This window comes from Labeo rohita, chromosome 22 (genome assembly GCF_022985175.1).
Source record: "Labeo rohita strain BAU-BD-2019 chromosome 22, IGBB_LRoh.1.0, whole genome shotgun sequence".
In the NCBI taxonomy this organism is placed as follows: Eukaryota; Metazoa; Chordata; class Actinopteri; order Cypriniformes; family Cyprinidae; genus Labeo; species Labeo rohita.
Genome location: NC_066890.1, coordinates 17388377 through 17410413, shown reverse-complemented (window position 1 = coordinate 17410413; position 22037 = coordinate 17388377). Strand labels below are relative to the sequence as shown.

The 22037-nt window shown below is 36.8% G+C and overlaps 2 protein-coding genes across 2 annotated transcripts in view; both read left to right on the top strand.

Moving 5' to 3' along the window:
* The window catches only part of dock3 (dedicator of cytokinesis 3), a 234618-nt gene extending 219990 nt beyond the window's left edge, over positions 1-14628 (top strand). Inside the window, 17 exon segments of the mRNA XM_051094211.1 lie at positions 596-682; positions 844-948; positions 1034-1175; positions 2124-2290; positions 2378-2464; positions 2653-2832; positions 3024-3107; positions 3196-3262; positions 3265-3311; positions 4995-5113; positions 6582-6714; positions 7503-7584; positions 7783-7901; positions 8042-8129; positions 8653-8772; positions 9481-9563; positions 10465-14628. Coding sequence (XP_050950168.1) covers positions 596-682; positions 844-948; positions 1034-1175; positions 2124-2290; positions 2378-2464; positions 2653-2832; positions 3024-3107; positions 3196-3262; positions 3265-3311; positions 4995-5113; positions 6582-6714; positions 7503-7584; positions 7783-7901; positions 8042-8129; positions 8653-8772; positions 9481-9563; positions 10465-11049 — 2295 coding nt within the window. The 3' untranslated portion in view covers positions 11050-14628.
* Positions 14629-18498: 3870 nt separating this feature from the next.
* manf (mesencephalic astrocyte-derived neurotrophic factor) lies at positions 18499-21312 on the top strand. Its single transcript, XM_051094102.1, has 4 exons — positions 18499-18719; positions 19327-19454; positions 20226-20367; positions 20676-21312. Exons 1-4 carry the CDS (start codon positions 18632-18634, stop codon positions 20858-20860), a joined length of 543 nt encoding a protein of 180 aa, XP_050950059.1. The 5' UTR covers positions 18499-18631; the 3' UTR covers positions 20861-21312.
* The last annotated feature ends 725 nt before the right edge of the window (positions 21313-22037 follow it).

Below are 22037 nucleotides of genomic sequence, written 5' to 3'. Positions count from 1 at the left end.
CACCGGGATTTGATTTTTTTATTTTTTTTAATAATAGATTTAGGTGGGTACAGGCTTGCTAAATAATATGTCATGTATTTTTCCTTATGTGATTAAATACCTGAAGTGCTAAAGTGTTTGTTTGTTTGTTTGTTTGTTTGTTTGTGTTTTTGACCTTTTAAACCTTATAAAGAAAGTCAATGGGGTCCAAAAATAACGCTGGGAGTTCCTGGGACAAATTGTTCCAGGTCATTTCAGTGGAAAACCAGCTATTATAAGATTTAAAAGTTGACTTGTTAAAGTTGCAATGAAATGAAAGTAGTAATAGATCTTTTCTTCCATATTGTTACTTACATGCAAATATAGCGCATTATCGAACAGGGGTGCATTTTCCAAAACCAACTATGGTCTCAAGTTTCATTGTTACTAATAGAGTTCTATGGAATTAACGAGCATAGTTAGTTAATGATGCTTTTGGGATGTGATGTGTGATGTGGCATTTCTTTTTATAAACCTTCCTAAAACTTGTCATGCCAAAACTGATGGGGTTTCTTTTCTAGAAATGCGGATGTAGTTTTAAATTGCGTATGCTGTCCTGTTCTTGTTCTCTTCCCAGTGTTGGGAGTACGGCATCCCGCTGTGTCGTGAACTAGCCTTCCAGTACGAGTCCCTGTACGATTATCAGAGTCTCAGCTGGATACGGGTCGGTGCTTTTTGATGTTCCTTTTTTAAAATGTGAATATATGAATAGAGATTATATAACAGCACTTTGAGTGGCCCACACAGCTATTAATGTACTGTTATGTATTATGCTCAGAAGGAGGTCAACGCTGTGTGAATATTTAGCTGTTTCTTTCTTCATAGAAAATGGAGGCGGCATATTATGACAACATCATGGAGCAGCAGCGACTAGAACCCGAGTTCTTCAGGGTGGGATTTTATGGTCGGAAGTTTCCTTTCTTCCTCAGGGTGAGCTACTGTGATATTTATTGCAAATAGCAGTAAATTATGTAGTATATCTGTTTTTTATAGATTTTTCTTTCTCTCCACATAGAATAAGGAGTTTGTTTGTCGAGGGCATGACTACGAGAGACTTGAAGCCTTTCAGCAAAGAATGCTGGGAGAATTTCCACAAGCTATTGCAATGCAGCACCCAAATCAACCAGATGAGGGGATTTTACAGGGTGATGCCCAGTGTATCCTTTACCAATAAAAAAAGTGTTTTGTAGTCTTTTAATGGAAAGGGGATGAGGATTATTTATTTATTTATTTATTTATTTATTTATTTATTCACTAAATTATTGTACATATGAAAATAAATGTTCAACCAAGAAAGAAATTGTGTTTAAATTAGTGCTGGGCAATTAATCGTGCGATTAATCACATCTAAAATGTGTGTACTGTGTATATTTATTATGTATATATAAATACACACACATCCATGTATATACTTAAGAAAATCATGTTATTTTTTATAGTGAACATATATATATATGTAACATAAATTATATGAATATAAATATATACATGTAAATATTTTCAAAATGTGTATGTAAACTGTATGTGAGTGTCTTTGTATATACATAATAAATATACACAGTACACACACATATATTATGTACAAAAAAAAAAAAACTTCTATTTTGGATGCGATTAATCGTGAGTAATCGTTGCCTAGCACTAGTTTAAATTAATTTCAGCTGAAGTCAATTTAAACTTGCAATTTAACTTTAACAGAATCTTGAATGTATATATGAATATATATATATTTTCATGAAGTCACAATTTGAAAAATTTATATACATATATATATATATATATATATTCTTTAAAAATTGTAATTTAACTTTCATGAAGTCACAATTTGACTTGAATTTTGAATCAATTTTTCGTAATTAATTAAAGATGCCAAGTGTATCCTTTACTCTAAAAACATTATTTATTTATTTATTTTACTTCAAAATACTACTTGAAGGGCAGCTTGGACACTCTGCAAAATATCTTCTTTTGCTTTGTTCTAAATAAATAAACATAAAAATGACATACAATTGTGCTAGCTATTTCATTTTTAGGGTTATCTACTCTTTTTTAAACTACTTGTTTGAAATACAGTAGCTGTTTTTCCTTCATGTAAAGCTCCATAGACCTCCAGATCTACGCTGTGACTCCTGTTCCAGAAAACATCGACGTGCTGCAGATGGACCGCGTGCCGGACCGCATCAAGAGCTTCTACAGAGTCAATAATGTCCGGCGATTCCGTTACGACCGGCCCTTCCACAAGGGGCCCAAAGACAAGGAAAATGAATTTAAGGTGAATTTGTAGTTCTTAGTCATTTATCTACTAGTGTTCTTAACATCAGACATGGGCTGAAGTTGCATCATGTGTGTGTTTTTTCAGAGTCTCTGGATCGAGCGAACCACACTCATCCTCACCCACCCTCTGCCCGGGATCTCCCGCTGGTTTGAGGTGGATAAGCGTGAGCTGGTGGGTGATTCATCTAAACCGAAGCTGAATATATCATCAGCATGATTTATTGAATCCTTGAAACCTCTAATATAATTTTACACTACCCAAACAATAAACTCAAGATAACAGTTTTATAATAATGAACAGAAATTTGCAATATACATTCAGAGCACCTGTGTTTGCCTCATGCACGTCATGTATTGTAGGTTGAAGTTAGTCCGCTGGAAAATGCCATTTATGTGGTGGAGAACAAGAACCAGGAGCTGCGCACCCTGATCAGCCAATACCAGCACAAGCAGCTTCACGGAAACATCAACCTTCTCAGCATGTGCCTCAATGGAGTCATCGACGCTGCCGTCAACGGAGGAATTGCCAGATATCAGGAAGTCAGTGCAAATTTGACCAAATTTGACTTTAAAAAAACAATATTTCTTTTCAGAAACCTCACATTAGTAGAGCTGCTTCTTCAAATTCATCTGACATGCCTTTTTTGTTGGTCAATTGAATGAACATCAGCTGTTCCGTCTGCATACAAAAGCATAGTTTCTTAATAAGTTGTCAACTGTTTCTATCCCAGGCATTCTTCGATAAAGAGTACATTAGCAGTCACCCAGAGGATACAGAGAAGATAACCCAACTCAAGGATCTGATGCAGGAGCAGGTGAACACCTCCAGAACTTCTTCGTTTTAACCACTCAGAAGAGATTTATAAACATCAAATAATGGTTCTTATTGTATAAACCAAACAGGTTCACGTCCTCGGCGTTGGTCTGGCCGTCCATGAGAAACTAGTGCATCCAGAAATGCGTCCCCTGCACAAAAGCTGATCGATCAGTTTCAGATGATGAGGAGCAGCCTCTGTCATGTGAGACCTCTCAGGAATTTACTGATTTATCAACAATATTCATATTCAACAATATTAATATTAACTCTAGGGCTGCCCTCGACTAAAGATTTTTCTGGTCAACTAGTAGTCGTTCATTTTAAGGACTAGTTGACTATTAGTCGCATGTTTATTAATAAACCATATAAAAAATAATAATGTTCCTTTAACTGCCTACATAGCCTAATAAGCGTTCAAGCGCTTGACACAGCGCACTGGCAGATATAATAATTATAAATGTTTCAGGGAAAAGAGCAAGGAAACGGCATTAACGTTTTAAAAATATATTAATAAACTAGCATTTTCTTTGTTTTCGGCTTAAGAGTTGAAGTCTGCGACACTGACTCATCATCTCTGCAACAGTGGATGTGCCTACATGTTTACAGGAATATTTGTTTGCTATTTGAATTGGTTCATTTAAAAGCAGACATTTCACTCTCTGTAAGACAAGTATACAAAGAGTTTTGAAGTTTCACACTCAAGTTCACAGAGAAACGACAGAAAGCGCATCCTGTTTGCTTTCATTATTTTACAAAAGCACAATGTTTTGTTGTTATACTGAGTGCACACAGATAAACATAGATTCGAAACATGTATTATTTTTATCTGTATGACCAAAAATGACGGCGTATTTTAAGAGCAAGTGACCGCACTGGCGCCCCCAGAGCACGCTACTATTCAGCTTTCACACTCTGCACAGACACTTTAATAGCACACATTTTTCTAGGTTAACATTAGATTGAGTGGTCATGTAAAGTTGCTACTACTTGCATATTTCAGATAAAAAGACATATTTCAGGTACTATATTACCACATAGACCATCAGTTAACGAATTGTCCATCATGGACTGTGTGACTTCGCCACTTCCTGTGTTTTTTTTTTTTTTTTTTTTTTCCTGCGACTAAGTGACTAATACAATTTTGGTCTCTTTTCGTCGACTAATGGTTAGTCAACTGTTACAGGGTAGCCCTAATCTGCTTGTTTATCTTCTACCCCAATAAAGCAAAATTCACATAAAGATTCCAATAAATCACAATTTATTTTAGTTTTATTGTAATTGTGTTGGCTTATCTGTCAAACCTAGCAACTAGCATAAGACATGCTACCAACATGCAGAGCTGGGTAAATTACTTACGAATTGTAGTCCGTTACTGATTACAGATTACATGATGAAAAATGTAGTTAGTAACGTAATCTATAGGTTACTAATTTTAGGTAATGTATTCTGACTACTTTTTAGATTACTTTTAGATTACTTTTTTTGTCTAAAATCTTTAATAGTCAGGCTTTCTCAAGCGACAATTAAAGTTTGATGACTTCACTCATGGGCGTTTATTTGTCCGAACAAATGCTTCTAGAATGAAAATATGCTAATTGCATTCGTGATGTTACCTACTTGGTACAACCAAGGCCCTTCAGTATATCTTGCCCACCCACCAAATGTTCTGTTTGAAAAGGAAATACAATACAAGAAAGAAAACTGCACTTTTGAATGTATTTCATGGGGTCTTGAAAAACATATTGCTTCTGTCGCTTTATTCTTTGCACAGATTTAATGTCTAGTAGTTTTTTGTAAGATAAACTGGCGTGCTGTATGAAATATGTGCTGGCATGAGTGCAGACAGTGTGGATATTCAGAGTAGTGTTTCTATGTGGCCCTGCAGGGCCTGCCCGGGCTGGATAAGCTGAGTCCGGCCTGCTCAGGGTCCAGCACCCCACGCGGCATCCTGGCCACCCACAGTCCCATGAGTCCTGAAAGTATCAAGCTCATGCATCGGCACAGGTGAGTCCACCCGTACAGACACAGTCACGCATGCACACACATGTATATATTGTATGTAAACTCTGTAAATGAGCCCAAGTATGCATTAGAACAAGAAAAAAAAACATGCTGTATGATATGTATGATGGAAGGAATCTTTCAAGTTTCAACTTGACTGTAAATGCAATTTGTTATTTGAGTTATTTTCTGTAGTATTTGTTGCACAACACAGATACACATACTTAATATACATAAGTGAAATATGTTTTTTTTTTTTTTTTTTTTTTTTTTTATTGAGTTATACTAGCTTAATAGCACTATAAATATGTTATGAGATATACAATAATAGCATTATGAGGTGCCAAAAAGAAAATATGAACTGTTTATATATATATATATATATATATTTTTTTTTTTTTTTTTTTTTTTTGTGCATGTTTTATTTGTTTTCATGTTATAAAATGTAAATTTTTCATCTAAGATTTCATTTTATTTCAGCATTTTTTTAAATTAACAAACTATTTTTAAAGCAGCAGTTCACCCAAAAATGAAAATTACACCATGATTTACTCACCCTCAAGCCATCCTAGGTGTATTTGACTTTCGTCTTTCAGATGAATACAATCAGAGTTATATTAATAAATGTCCTGGCCCTTCCAACCTTTACAATGGCAGTGAATAGGTGTTGAGATTTAGAAGTCCAATAAAGTGCATCCATCTATTATAAAAAGTACTCCACATGGCTTTGGGGGCATTAATAAAGGTCTTCTGAATGATGCATTTGTGTAAGAAAAATATCCATATTTAGAAGTCCGCTAAATGTTGTACGTATGTTCACGTTTTTTGCAGTGAACTATCCCTATAACCTTAGCCCAAACTTTGTATGTATATTCAGGATTTTATTTTGTATATTCCCAAAAGTACATTCCATATTTGTTTCATTTAAATACTTATTTCCTGTATGGCACCTCATACTGCATTATAATGAATTTGTCATCAGTGTGTGTTATGCAGACATCAGTGTGTATTATAGACAGAGATTCCTGCTTTCTGTAGACACAGCCCTTCCTCTCTCTTCACAAACACTCCTTGACCGTGTATTCCTCATAAACACGCGTACGCGCTCATGCTGCCCACCCTGAACACACTAGCTTCAGCTCCACCACGTCTCTCTCATGTCTCTCTCTGTTTGTTCCTCTCTCCTTTTCTCTCTTCTGTCACTTTTCCTTACATATGTTTGACATCTTTCTATGTGCATGCTTTATACTCCTCTTTCTCTCTTGTTTATTGTCTCTCTCCTACTTTTTTGTTCATATGTGCATGGCTGCCTGTGTTCTACCACCAAACAATCTCTCTTTTCTTCATCTTGACTGATTTTCCTCATACATGCATGCGGTCCCCTGTTCTCCACTTCTGCTTTTCTTTTCCATCCCTCTATTCCCTATCCCTCCCTCCCCCTGTCTCTCTTTCCCTCTCTATCTATCTCTAGCCCTCTGAATGTGTTGGGCTCTGTCCGCCACTCCTCCTCTTCTCTCTCCTCTCACACCTCCAGTGAGACAGGAAACCTGCTCATCCTAACAGACAGTATGATGGAGCACCCAGAGGACCTCTACCGCATGCAGGTGAGCTACATGAGTTCATAATACACACATGTAGTGGTTTAAGGAGGTGAGGGTATGGAATTGAGAACCACTGCTGTAATGCCTTAGCTAGCAATGCCTTGGTTATCACCCAGAACACCATAGAAACCTTGCATCCACCTAGCAACATGTAGTAACCAGCCACCACCTAACCTAACAACTCAACAGAACATTATAGCATCTGCATAACACTCTAGCACAGCACTGCATAGCACTGCTAACACTCTACCAAGCACCTATACTATCCTAGCAATATCTCATGCAAGTAAACATGCAACCACCTATTACCTAGCAATATCCCAGCAAACTTCTCATAAACAATCTAACTACATCCTAACATTGCTTTACCTAACATCTGCATAGCAATACCCAAGCAACTGCCTAGCAACACCTTAGAAACAACACATCACCTATTAATTGCCTGTTGACCTTTCAGAACACCCTAACATCCACATATCAATACCCTAGCACGGCAAACTTTTAGAACAACCTAGAAACTACCTAACATCCTAGCACTACTTAGCAACTCCTAAGCAACTGCCTAGCAGAACCCTAGAGCCATGGGTTGTTTTTCATGTCTGCAGGTTGAAGCAACCCCAATAACATGATATTTAGCTGCTGAAATGCGAATTGTACCAGGGGAATCCCACCAAAAAAAATTGTATTTTCCCCCGGGAATGCAATTTTTTTACAGAGGGGGACTGCATAACGACAAGAACACTGTATCTAATCTTTAAAGTACTGTTTTCCTGCCCATTGTAACATTTCAGCCCAGTCCATCATCGTCCAGTCTGAGCTCGACGCATTCAGCTCCGTCTCAGATGATCAACTCAGGGCACGGCAGCATCAGAGGTAAGTGCCACTTTTCATAACAACTCCAGGTTTTGCCCCGAGTGTTTCCCAACCAGTGTTTGAGAACTAATCTATTGTCATTTGAACATTAACTTACTGTGGTGACAGTCAGGAATCTTAGTGCTTTTAGCTTAACTCAGAAGAACAGCTCAGTTGAAAGAGAAAAAATGAGAGAAGTTTTATTTACTTTCTCTTCAGTTGGGTCCCCATCACTACCTGACAGATACAGACACAACCGAGAGATGTTAATGCTCCTACCACCGCACAGGGACCGTCCCAGCAGTGCCATGTACCCCAACATGACCGAGAACGGACAGGTGCGTCTACCACAAGACACAGCTAACTTGATTTTTTAAAATCCAGTAGACTCTGCCAGGAATTGACTGTTTTAATGGTAAGATGATGACAGTAATGTAATATTAAAATACATTATTTTTTCTTTTGAATTTTTCACCAGCCTACTAACCATCAGAGGGCTCTTTACCATCAGGTCATTGGTCCCTGCAAACCCTGCAGTGACCCCAATCTCTCTGTGGCTGATAAAGGTATGACTGGGTGTGTATGATTCTCTGAACCCACTGTATCCCTCTATTCCTTCACAGTCCCACAGTTCCCTCAGATTGGGCAGAAACCTTAACAATGCGGTTTACTAGTTCCAACTCAGAAAACAAGACTTCCTTGGTAAACCATCTTCACCAAGATGTTTGTTTAGTTATATTGCTGAAGCGTGATTCTGAAATAGAACAGCTCTCGATAAAACAGGCTTACCAAGGAAGTCTTGTTTTTTAAGCTAATGTTTGATAAACCAAACACGTTTCAAGGCTGGGTAGTGCTAGTTTAGCTAGCTTACCATCATGCATGATGTTCTCCAACTCAGTACAACTGGTTCTTTGTAAAGGTTTGCTGAGAAAGTCTCATTTCTCAATTTGGCTGCTAGATTAGCAGCCAGTTGGATTACCAGCGTCAACATTTTAAGCAGGAATTCCTGAGGTATCTGACCTTCAGATGAGGATCCAGCTGGTCAGTGATGATATGTATAGTGATGATGGTCTTTGTTCTTTCTGGCAGTGTTGACAGCTCCCAGCAGCTGGAGTTTGGACAGTGGCACCAGGGACACTCTACCGTTCCTCTCTGCTCATGTCGGGAGTGTGATGGCCCCACCCGTTCCCCCCCGCACCCTCCCTCCCGGTAAGAAACAACAATATCTTTGAGGAAAGGTTTCAGTGAAAAGAAAGACATTTCATGAAACCATTCCATTACTGTTGGAATGTCCTGAAAGATAAATCTTGGAGGATCTTCTACGCATGATGAAGTACCACAATGTATCTGTTCAGCTACACAAGCTGATTATGACAGATGTTTGGAACGTCTATTTGCCAAGGTGTGCATGGACTGTTTGGAGGAATTTATGAAAACATGAAGCCAATAGAAGAAATCAAAAGATCCCTGCTTAAATTTTTTTCACATTGTCGAATTCTAGTGGAATCTTTGTTAGATTGGACTTGGCTTCATTAAACATCCTCCTGTGTTTTAAACAGCTGTTGCTGCATCTTGAGGGACGTAGTTGAATCACATCTCTTAGCTTAAATTGCTATTGCCATTTTAATTTGATTACAGAAATATTACACTTCACGTCAACTGTCCAAATGTAGCATCCTCCCTTTCACCCTCCCTACATTGGAAGTGTAGCATCCTCTCTGTCATTTCAATAGTTTTTCCCACATTTGATCCTTTGCTGATCCATTGCTCCCCCTTCCTTCTTTCCCACCCATTCAGAAAGAATCTTTCATAGTGCTTGCTGAGTGAATGCGCATGCCGACGTGTGTTTGCGCGCAAGTGTGTACCGGCGTGTGCTCTTTCCAACCCTGGTTCTGTCCAACTGTGTCTCCCCTTTAGGACACTTCTCGATGCACTTTGATGCTTTCCACCACCAGATCAACGAACTCCCTCCAGCTCTCCCCGCGCGCTCTTTAAGAAAGGTATCCTCCGCCTAGATATGTCCTGTTAGTCCTCGTCATGCATGTCCACACTAGTATTCCAAGACGTCCTCTTGACCTCGGATGTCCCCCAGTCAAAACACCCTGAGCCGAACTGTACTTGAGTCTGGTTCTGGATATTTTTGGTGTTTGGGAGTTGTTGGTGTCCCTAAGATGCTAAGTGTTATGGGTTCATATTGTAATTGTTTCATGTGCATTCATATATGTATGCATCAGTAGTGCAGTTATTGTACATCTGTATTGTGTATGTATGTGCTTGGGTTGTATTTTCTCTGGAGACCAGTAGGATGAAATTGGTAGGTTTCGGTTTCCAGAAACGGCAAATACTTCTACATTTGTGGATCCATAAAGACCCATAAAATGTACAAATGGCCACGCCCACTCTTACGACAAAAATAAGGTGGATACCAGGGGTTGGACAATGAAACTGAAACACCTGGTTTTAGACCACAATTAGTATGGTGTTGTGGTCAATGCAGCATAATTTCATTTTGGGAATGACAAATACAAGTCCTGCACAGTAGCCATAGGGATTTTGAACCATTCTGCTCTTGCAGTGGACAAGTGGACAGGTCACTACGTGATGCTGTTGCAGGTAAACGTTTCCTGACTCGCTCCTCCAAAACACCCCAAAGTGGCTCAACACTATATTGGCCAGTGTTTCAGTTTCATTGTCCAACCCTGTAGGTAAACAATAATGAGTACTAGAGCAGGTATGGAACTAAAGTCTGCATGAAGAAAGTTCTCCAGGTGATGGATTGGGCACCCTTGTTTTTAGGTCTTCCTAATGTCATCCTACTGGTCTTACGTTTGAACATTGCAACAGAAAAGGTTTTAATGCAATATACTGCATATAAACACCTTGTTTACCTTTCCTCACCAGTCGCCCCTGCACCCTATACCTGCCTCACCCACCAGTCCACAATCGGGCCTGGATGGCAGTAACTCCACCTTGTCCGGCAGCGCCAGCAGTGGCGTCTCCTCCTTAAGCGAGAGCAACTTCGCCCAGTCCTCCTCCGAGCCTCCGGCTCGAGCCGACACCTTGGACTCGATGCCGAGCAGCCAGGCCTGGACCACAGACACGGAGGAAGCCGAGAGTCCCTACCTCCCTGTACGCTACAGCGTCTCCGAGCCTGAAGTTCTGGACCCTCTCAAGCCGGCTCCTTGCCGTAGTCACTCAGCCCCTTTGGGCGTAACCCCAGGGATGCCCACCGACGGGCACCACCATCATCACCTCCATCTCCACCATCACCATCCACATGCAGTACACATCACCCACCCACACTATCACCACCATGAGCCTCCACCTGCTCTGCCTCCCAAACCCTACTTGAGGGAAGGGTGCATCCCTGAGGAGGACCTGAGGCCGGTTCCAAGGCCAATGCCCCGCAAGATTTCCCAGCCTCTGCTCACTAACAAGGAGGAGCAGGCCAAGGTGGCCTGGGAACATGGCATCAGTGAAGAGTAGATGAAGGACAAGCTTCAGCTTGGACTGTTGGCTTTGATGTGATAGGTGGTTGGGTTTTGGGAGAGTTCCAAGAAATGACTGGGTTTGGTCCTCTACTTTACTTCCCATGTATCCAGTGTAGGTCTTTGAAACCTATTAAGAAGTGCTTGACATGTTGCTGAGACTCTACATGCTAGTGAGACTTTTTGTTTTGTGCTTAGTGGTTGTTGATTGGGAGTTGCCCAGGAACCTTGAGTTCAAACTGCTTGTAGAGCCCAAGCTACTTCCCCTCTTTAGTATCAGTTTATTGGTATGGTAAGAATCCCGAAAGTTGTAAAAGTACGAAAACCTTTCAGATGAAACAGGAAGCACAAAATCAGATTCAGGTGGTTTTCAGGTGTACCAGATCCAAGCGTTTCATGTCCTCATAGATAGATACACATCTTGTCTACAGTTTGTTAACACTTCATAATCATCATTACGATAGTTTTGATTGGCACCATACATCTTTAGAAAGAGTAAGGTTGACAGACCTTACCAATAAACTTCAGTTCTGGTTGGGTTGCACTTTAGCGCTTAACCTTTGAGCACCAAAAAACATAGTTTTGTCTGTTTTTTTAGATAAATTATTTAAAAATAATTTAGAAAGTACCAGCAAAAGTGGATCTGTGGTTCCTTAGTGGCTAAAATCGAAAAATCAAGTTGACTAGCATCTGCTAGCCCACATAAGGGTGGATTTCAGATGATCTTTAAAGAAGTTGACAACGCATACTTCCCAGTCCAACGCAGAAGCCTCAGATGTGGATTTATTAACACAGCAGTTGATATAACATGCTAACACTTCATTACAGACCTAAAAACACTTAACAGAATGTCTGCTACCTCCTGCACAGTTGCGGGAAGCTTCTCCTCAGAGAGAATCTGCACTGATGTGACAGTAAGAGGCTTTTACAATCTTCGTAAAGCCTCATTACACCCACAATATTGTCGTGCTGCGAAAGCAAATCAGCCACTCTGAGCGCTACTACCCCGTTACGCTAATAACACAACAGCCAAAGCGCTGTTAAATCAAAGCCATTTCACAGATGTCTCCTCGCGGTAAAGCGGCTTTTGGTCTCAGTAGGTTCCTTTGGGAATTGATTTCCGTTCCTCTGAGTTGACAGTTTTCATAAAGAAGTATATTTTTAGATAGAGCTGTTATACAATTCCAAGACTTTAATATAATTGTATAGTATGAAAAATACTAGAGAGTTAGAATAAATACAGCTTAGATTATATCATATACTATATTGCTATGGAAGATTATATCACATTTTTAAAGGTGGAAAGGAGGCACGGTTCACAAGTGTGTTTTAGGTTGTGAGTTGAGCGACTTTGAAAAGTCTTTCAGCTGCTGATTGATGCAAATTCGGTACCTGATGTTGTTCGCATATTAACTTCTGACGACTTGAAAGTATGTGTTATTTAAAAAGCTAATTTTTATGTACAACGTGCATGTTCTCTTCAGTGGTGGTGATAATATTAGCCTACATCACTTGAAGAGAGGGTCTGGTTGAGATATTGCTTGTACTGTATATCTACACATCTTCATCCACAACATCATTAACTAGCATTTCATGTCATGTGAAACTTAATTATACACGCAGCATATTGAGTCTGGGATAAATTATTTATAAAACATGGGATAGATCATTTTCCAAAGGAAAGCAAGAACATGTATCCAATAAAGCGACAAGTGGTAAAATCTATATTTTCAATGTTTATCTTAGTTTGTTGGTCAGTTTGTGTCATGCTGGCTAGCCTCGCCCACAGTGAAATCTCACTGGTCCAAAACACTAAAAGCTAGATTCTGATTGGTTGTGACTGCATTTTCACACAAAGTATATAGTTAAGGCTCCTCGTAGTATGAAATGTACTTCAACCTTAATACTTTAAGAATCCCAAAGACAAAAGGCAAGTTTTAGGTGAACTTAAGGCATTTCTGTGTGATTTTTTTTTTTTTTTTTAAATATGAAGACTGCTATTCATGGCCAGATATGTGCAGAAAGAATTGCATGTTATCTTTATGGCTGATATGACTCATAGTTCATCACTTAAAGGCCTTTTAATGGCTTGAGAAAGCAAAAACAAACAATGTTTTGATAGATGAAACTTCTGTACGTGTAGGAATCTCCCATTCGTTACATTAATAATATTCCCATAAATTTTCCTTTAATCAGACATTGCAGTTGTTATTCCATTCTGTCTATTCATTTGTATGCATTTCCTCCTGAAGTAAAACTTAGGTAACTGGTGATGGTATGCATTTGTAGACTATTATTTATTAATACACTTATTTTGTTTACTTAATTATAGACGTATAATGATGAAGCAAGTGTGTTGTGTCTCCAACACACTTATATATAACTGATGAGTTATTAATAATTATTAATATTGACCTTAATATCTCAAGGTTGATAAATCATTTTTATACACGTTAAATATTGAGTGATCAGGGAAGGAACTGGAATCTATGCAAAGATCGAGTGTTATAAGAGAGAGTGTATACGCGACGGCCCGTTTTGTGAATATTAGCACTGATGAACTAAAAAGCATTAATATTTATTGTTTTGAGCATTTCTTATTATGGCTTTCTAGACATTTTGCATGTAAATACGAACTGATGGATACTGTGTGTCTTGTATTCATTCACCATTATAATTTTGCTTGCATATTCAAGCAAAAAAAAAAAACAAGTTTAAAACATATTATAATCACATCAAATGAAGGTTTCTCATTTGGCACAAGCAACCATGTAAAAAAAAAAAAAAACTAGTGTACATATTTTACATGTTTGATATTTCCGTGGAGGCAAACCAACAGTTTTGGATTCAGAGTTTTAGACTGAGGGTGACATTTTATTTTTTACATGATGAGGTTGCCCTGATCAGCATCTATAATTCAATACCAGATCAGTACTTCTGTTCATGTATGCAGCGATAAGTGTGATTTGCTAATGAAATATTTGATTTATTTTCCTGTATTTTGCTGAAAGGATTGATCGCCATATATTGGAAATGAGGATGAAATGAGCAACAGATAAGGGAAAACTTTTTTTGTCTTTGTACATATGAAAAACTAAGTAAAGATGGATACTAAACGCTCTGGTCTGCATTACAGTTCGTACCACACCATGTTTGGCTTTATTTTGTGTATATAATCCTTCAAAAGCTTTGTATTTATATGGTCAAGAGGGACAAATCATGTATAGACTGAGATTAATTGTCTGCCTTGTACTTTCTGATGTAAATGTGTTTTTAAAACTAAACTGCGAACGTGAAAAAGAAAAAAAAAACTCTTTCAATGGCCTAATCACTACAGTTATTTTGTGTATTTTGCATTGAAATCTGAAGAGCGTTTTGTTTTACCATGCAGAACTACGAAAAACCTTTGTACAAGTATTCTCAAAGTATTTTTTCTGTATATATTGTGCTAGCATGAATAAATGTGGTGTGGATTTTAGATGTAAATACACACATTTTTTTTTCCTACTCACTTAACCGCTGTGACGTGTAATTCATTAATAATGCCTAATATTAAAGATAATGTTTTATCGACTGATATTTGCCTTCCTTTCTTTACTTGGAGGTGTGATTGAGTGTTACTTAAATTTTAAGTTCCTTTTTTTTGTACAGTGACAGTAAATTCTTGAAAGGACTTTGGAATAAAGTGTAAATTCTCAGTATACAATCACAAACTGTCCCACAAGATAAAAATGAATATAATTAATATTGTCATTATTTTAAATTCAGTATGTTGTTAAACATTTCTTTGTCCTACATGGACCTGTTGTTAAAAAAGCTGCAGTTGTGCATTTTTGCGCCAAAATTGTCTTTTGGTGTGACTGTCTGAAGCATGGTTCAATAAATTACAACTTTTACACATTAAAAAGAAAAGCATAAAAATGTTAATAAATACCTCTGGCATAATTGTACAAGTGCCTATTTTAGTAAATGCCATTTTTTTTTCTCATCCATATATTTCTGAAAGCATAGGAACTTGAAAGATTTTATCTCTGAAAACCATGTCCTCTGGTGTGACACCATATCCTGATTTTAAATTGGCCAATTCCAGAGAAAATGTGAACATGGAAAATTTTTGTCTCAGAATTGTTCAAATATTTAACGTTTTTTGGAACCACTACAAAAGTGTTGTGTTTTGTTGTCTTTAAAGTAATTAGAATCAAAATGATGCCTTAAAAAGAGAAGCCATATACTTGAAAAAAAAAAAAAGCATTCACATCTTAATGAATAGTTTGAATATCAATCATATTTAGTTGTGCCGCACATGCAGCAGGGGGCCAGAGGAGTTTCAGTAACATACTGATTGACTAAGAGACTGAATTTTATTGATGAAAATTATTTTTTTCTGTTTTGTTTAAAAACATGTTGATATTGTTTGTATCAAAATTAAACTTTCTTTCTCCTTTGAAGTTCAAAATTCAATAGAAATACTTTATTTCTGTCCTATCTCCAAAAAAATAAAAAAAATAAATAAAAATGCAGATGACAGCAACGTTTTTTTGTTGTCAAAGTTTGTCTTGAAATTGTCCAACAAATCATGGGGAAAAAAATTATCCTAATTATAATAATATTGTTATTAAATAAATAACACTAGATGAAAATAAGTGTCTAACAATTAAGATAAATCTCTCTCATGCTATGTATTTATTATTACAAGTTTTTTTTTTTTTTTTCTTAATTTTTGCTGAGTCACACCATAGGAAAAATGTATGGTACTGTTCAGTAAAAATGTTAAAAAATAATTGATTAAATTAGTGACCCTTTATATTTTCTCAGATATCAGACTTCACAGTACATTAAAATATGCATTTTTTTCTTCAAAAATGGTCTTTTATATATATATATATATATATATATATATACACACTACCTATTTGTCAACTACCCTTATACAAAATATTTACATAATTGATTTTTCAGAGAAATGTGTGATATAAACTTGCATTTCTGAGAGATATCTCGCAATTCTGACTTTTTTCTCACAATTCTGCATTTCTCTCTCTCTCTCTCTCTCTCTCTCTCTCTCTCTCTCTCTCTATATATATATATATATAAAAGAAAAAATGCTATTAACTTTTCTTTTATTTGGTGGAAACAAGCTTCAATAGGCTATACCGTTAGAAAGATCAGATGATAGCTATAATCAGAGTTTTAAAAAATTACTTTAAATCTAACTAAATAAAGTAGTTCAATATCAGATACAATATCAGAATCACTTTCATAGCAATTTTTCCCAACTGATAAAAAAATAAAAACATTGACAGCCAATCAGAATCTGACTTTAAAGCGCTTGAGCATTTAACATGGCAGACCCCATAGTTATGTTTGTAGTAAACAATGTTATTGTTTAATGGTGCAGATTCTATAGTTACAGTTTGAGCTAGCTATAGTTATCATTCTTGCCCATACAAAAATAAACCATGGTTTTACTACAAATAAAACCAAAAAAAATATGGTTATTAAATGGTAATCATACATTTACCATGGTTTTGCAAAACTAGCCATAGTTTAACCAGTTTAACTGTTTAGTTAATAGTTTAACTAGTTTAATTTTCATAAGGGTGGTGTGAACAGCCCTAATAGTACTGAGCCTCAGCTTTTCATTTAAAGTAGAAGTCCACTTCCAGAACAACAATTTACAAAAAATTTACTCACTCCCTTGTCATCCAAGATGTTCATGACTTTCTGTCTTCAGTCATAAAGAAATTATGGTTTTTGAGGAAAACATTTCAGCATTTTTCTTCATATAATGGACTTCAATTCTGCCCCCGATTTTGAACTTCCAAAATATAGTTTAAATGCAGCTTCAAAAGACTCTAAGTGATCTAAATGATGAGGGAGAAGTGTCTTATCTAGCAAAACAATTTTTTTTTTTCGAAAAATAAAAATTTGTATACTTTTCAAGCACAAAAGCTTGTGTAGCACAGGATACGCGTTCACAACACTACATACTACTGAATCACGTTGAACGGTCACACGGATCTACAGACCCAGTGTTTACAAAGCGAATGCGCAAAGACTAAGAAAGTGCAAGTAAGTCGAACGCTGTTTACAAACAAAAAGCTACAACAAAGTCGGACGATTCTGAAGTTGTAGGAGAAAATAAGATGGAGTTTTTCGCCATACTCTACCTTTTTTAGCCGGAGTACACAGATGATGAACTTAGAAGTGATTCGTAGTAGTGATGGGAAGTTCAGATCATTTTACTGACTCAGACCTTTGAGTTTCCTTCAGCAAAATAAACAAATCTTTTTTTGAGTCATTTCGTTCATTTTAGCAAAATATAATTAAAATGTTACGTGTTACTTCCCTAACACATCTAGTACTTACCCAAACGTTGATCACACTACAAACAAGACAAAACTATAACGCTATAAGAAACAGAAAAGATGAATTAATTGTTTACCTGGGTCTTTAGTCTATGATTAGCTCACCTCACCTCTTATCTGACAAGTTTTTGGGTTTGAGTCATTCGTTCATCACGTGACAGCCCCATAAGATGAACGAACGACACGAAAAACCCGAAGACTCGAAACAGGTGAACTAATTCCAGTACAGAACCTAATAGGATGTAGCACATGCGTGACTTAACGAATCACTCCCCGAGACGACTCGTTCTTTCCGAGTCACATTGAAGATCCGTTCAAAATGAACGAATCATTGAAGAACGCACATCCCAGAGCCTGTGCTACACAAGATTTTGTGCTTAAAAAGTAAACAAATTTGTGTTTTTCGAAAAAAACAAAATGACCGATATTTTCGCTACATAAGACCCTTCTTCCTCAGCTGGGATCGTTTAGAGCCTTTGGAAGCTGCATTTTGGAAGTTCAAAATCGAGGGCACAATTTAAGTCCGTTATATGCAGAAAAATCCTGAAATTATTTCCTCAAAAACCATAATTTCTTTACGACTGAAGACAGAAAGACACAAACATCTTGGATGACAAGGGGGTGAGTAAATTATTTGTTAATTGTTGTTCTGGAAGTGGAGTTTTCCTTTAATATCTATAGTCAATCCTGAATGAAGGCTAAGGAATTGTTTAAAGAACTGTAGCAAAAATATAACGATTATGGAGTTGAATTCAGGTGTTTGAAACCAACATACCATGGTAATGCCTTCTGACTGCCACAGTACTTGTTTTGTGAAGAAATGTCACAGTCAAACGTAAGTCAATGGATGACAAAGAACTACAAACTTGGCGCTGGTGCAACCAACGCGTCATCAACCCGTAAATCGTCACCAACAGAAGTCACCTTCATAACCAATCACAGGCCGCCAACTGGACTCACTCCCTGGATGAACGCTGCACATCCATTCAGAAACGAGTGCGTGTTGCGACGTCACGGGCCAGCCAATAGACGTGCGAAGAGTGGAACGGCGACCAATCAGATGTGAGAATGGGCGGGATCTTTCAATAGGAAGCGCTGTTGAATAGGTACATTGCGCGTTGTCGAGCCGGTATCTCGCATGATCGTTCAAAACCAAGTTTAGCACTTTTCTTAGCGTATTTAAATAGCTAAACACGTTTGAGTGGTTTTAGGATGATATATTTAAGTGGGCTTTCTGTGGCACTGGCCCTGGCGCTGGTGCCGAGCTACACTGAAGCTTTGAAGGATGGAGAGTGTGAAGGTGAGTTTGATTAATATGTTCATAGTATAAACATGTCCAAGACACACATTTCCTGTCAAGAGCATCTCACATCTGCGTATTATTAATCTAATGTGGTTTATGCTGTATATTGAGTTCATTTAGGTTACTTTCATTTTAGTAGGTTCATTCGTGTTCATGTGTTTTCTTTAACTACTTCAGTTATTGCATCATTAGTAATTTTTTTAGGTTTTAAGGTGCTGTTAGGCTAAACGTATTTTACACTGCACTGTAATAATGTATATTTATATGCAGATTTTTTAATACAGTAGGCCTATGTAATAAAGTGTTTTACCTTAGAGTTTTAAAGACATCTATTTATGTAATTTAGGTCACCTGGCCACTACTTTCTTTATACTGTAAGCAGTCAATTACATAATGTAATGTAATATCATATTATGTAATATCCATGTAAATAAGCACTTCGTCATATCTATACGGCACACCTGTTCAAATTTCACTTTGGTCATAATTTCATACTCCTCTATTTATAAAGTGGTCAACAAATTAATAATTGAATGGTATAATGCTGTACATTTTATAAATGTAACTAATTTTATTTAACAGAAGCATGATTTTTGCATTGCAGTCTGTGTGGGTTTCCTTGAACGGTTTTACCAGACGCTACAAGACAACAAAGTCCAGTTCAGCAGTGACTCCATCGAAAAAGCTCTTCTAAAATCTTGCAAAGAGGCCAAAGGAAAAGAAAATCGATTTGTAAGTCTTCCTAAGTTCGCCCAAAAACGAAGAATTTAAAAATGCTCAGAATTTACTTTACCCTCAGGCTATCCAAGACGAAGATGAGTTTGTTTCTTTATCAGATTTGGAGGAATGTAGCATTACACCACTTGCTCACCAGTGGATGTGAATGGGTGCCGTCAGAATGAGAGTCCAAATAGCTGGTAAAAACATCACAATAATCCACACAACTTAAGTTTATACAAAACAAAACTATCATTAATGCATTTTAACTTCAAACCATTGCTTCTGGATAAAATTTGAGTCCATAATAATGCTTCCACCAGTAAAAAAAGTCCATCTCCTGTTGTCCTCCTCACATCAAAATCCACCAACGTATTTGTGTAAAGCTGTTTTGGACTGTTTTCGCTTGTAAATGGTGTTTGATCTGTGCATATGTCTCTCCTGATTCAGTCAAGACCAATTTTTCACTAGAGAAAGCAATATTTTGGAGTATTTTAGCCTTGATGATGGATTTTGTGGTGGTGTAGATTACTTGTGGATTGTTGTGATGTGTTTATCAGCTGTTTGATCTTTCATACTGACGGCACCCATTCACTGCAAATGATCCATTGGTAAACAAGTGATGGAATTCCTCAAAATCTGATGAGGAAGCAAACTCACATACATCTTGGATGGCCTGAGAATGAGTACATGTTTAGCATTGTTTTTTATCTTCAGCTGAACTGTTCCTTTTATCTTGCATAATTTTTGCTTTATACCTGATTTTAATATTTTCTGCATGTGCAGTGTTATTATATAGGCGCAACAAGTGATGCAGCAACAAAGATAATTAATGAAGTTTCCAAACCAATGAGTTACCATGTGCCAGTGGAAAAGATTTGTGAAAAGCTCAAAAAGAAGGACAGTCAAATCTGTGAACTGAAATATGGTAAGTTGAAAAGTTTGTTTATTGCATCTGTCTAGTGGTTGACCAATATGAATGTGTAACCATATCATATTCATTATTCTGTTTGTTTAAGCCCAAGATGACTAATTATCGCTCTGGCCGATATATAGTAATATATAGTAATATCCATTGTATTTTAGATGGACTGATGTTTTTGTTTTGTTTTTTATAAGCAGTTCTAAATTAAATGTAATGTTTTTATTTTATTTATTTTATTATCTAAATTTATTGATTTAAAACTCAATCAGTGACAGAACCGCAAGCCATTAAATTCATTTTTCTTCTTCTAGATAAACAAGTTGACTTGAGCTCCGTCGACCTCAAGAAATTGAAAGTGAAAGATCTCAAAAAAATTCTGGAGGAATGGGGCGAATCCTGCAAAGGATGTGTGGAGAAATCTGACTTCATCCGCAAGATCAATGAGCTAATGCCCAAGTATGCGCCCAACGCAGCCAAGGCACGGACAGATCTGTAAACTCGCAGGGAATTATGGGACCAAGGCAGCGGCCAAAGGCATTTAGGGTGGAAGATTTGCGCTGTGCAGCTGACTGACCACCTAACAGTGGGGATTGCATTGTGTTGTCCTTTTACCATGTTCTCCAGGGGTAAACATCAAGAAACTGAACGCACACACTTTCATAAAAATACAACCTTTAATTTATAACCTTCAACGTGTTAGTTCTGACTAATACCCAACGCAACCTATGTTTGCCTCCTGATGTTATGGGAAATGTTTTTGACACACTTTGCCTAGTTTGATTTTCATTTTCTATTCTTTTTTTGAGGGTATAGACTTTCTTAGTCGACTCATTATGTGAAATATAATGAGCGAGAGTCTCATCTTCAAAATGCGTGGGTTTAAGTGGACTTTGCTGTAAAATGTTTAATACAGTTATACTGTCTTTTTCATTAAAACAAGAAAAGAAATTGGTCTTGTCCTTTTTTTAGTTGATTATTTTTCTGTTTGAGTTGTATTTAACATTGTACCTGCTTCATCTTGATCACTTTTTGTAAAATTTCCTTCAGGAAGTTAGAATTGATTTGACTGCCAAAATACCTATTTACCTATACCTATTTATTTTCATTGGTAATGAATTGATTTATATGGTTATATAATCCAGTACTCTTTGCATGTATTTGTATATCACATTAGAGCTTTTGGTACATTAAAGTTCATGCACAGAATTTGGATTGTCATATGAAATTCATATTTTATTTTTATTTATAGTTGTATTTATTTATTTAATAGAGAACCTTCTACATTCGTGGCTCTGGACCACAAAACTAGTCTTAAGAAGTACAGGTATATTTGTAGTAATAGCCAAAAATACATGGGTCAAAGTGATTGATTTTTATGGGTTAAAATGATTGATTTTTCATGTTCCCTGAAGATATTTTGTAAATTTCCTATGGTAAATATATCAAAACGTAATTTTGGATTAGTAATATGCATTGCTAAAAACTTTGTTTGGACAACTTTAAAGTTGATTTTCTAAATATTTAGATTTTTTTTTTTTTTGCACCCTCAGATTCCAGATTTTCAAATAGTTGTATCTCAGCCAAATATTGTCCTATCCTTACAAACAGTACATTATTTTTTCAGCTTTCAGATTATATATAAATCTCAAAAAAAAAAATATATATAACCCTTA

Coding starts and splice junctions, on each gene's coding strand:
- manf (XM_051094102.1), top strand. CDS start 18,632: ATGATATATTTAAGTGGGCTTTCTGTGGCACTGGCCCTGGCGCTGGTG. Junction 19,455..20,225: donor AAGGAAAAGAAAATCGATTT/GTAAGTCTTCCT, acceptor CTGCATGTGCAG/TGTTATTATATAGGCGCAAC. Junction 20,368..20,675: donor AATCTGTGAACTGAAATATG/GTAAGTTGAAAA, acceptor TTCTTCTTCTAG/ATAAACAAGTTGACTTGAGC.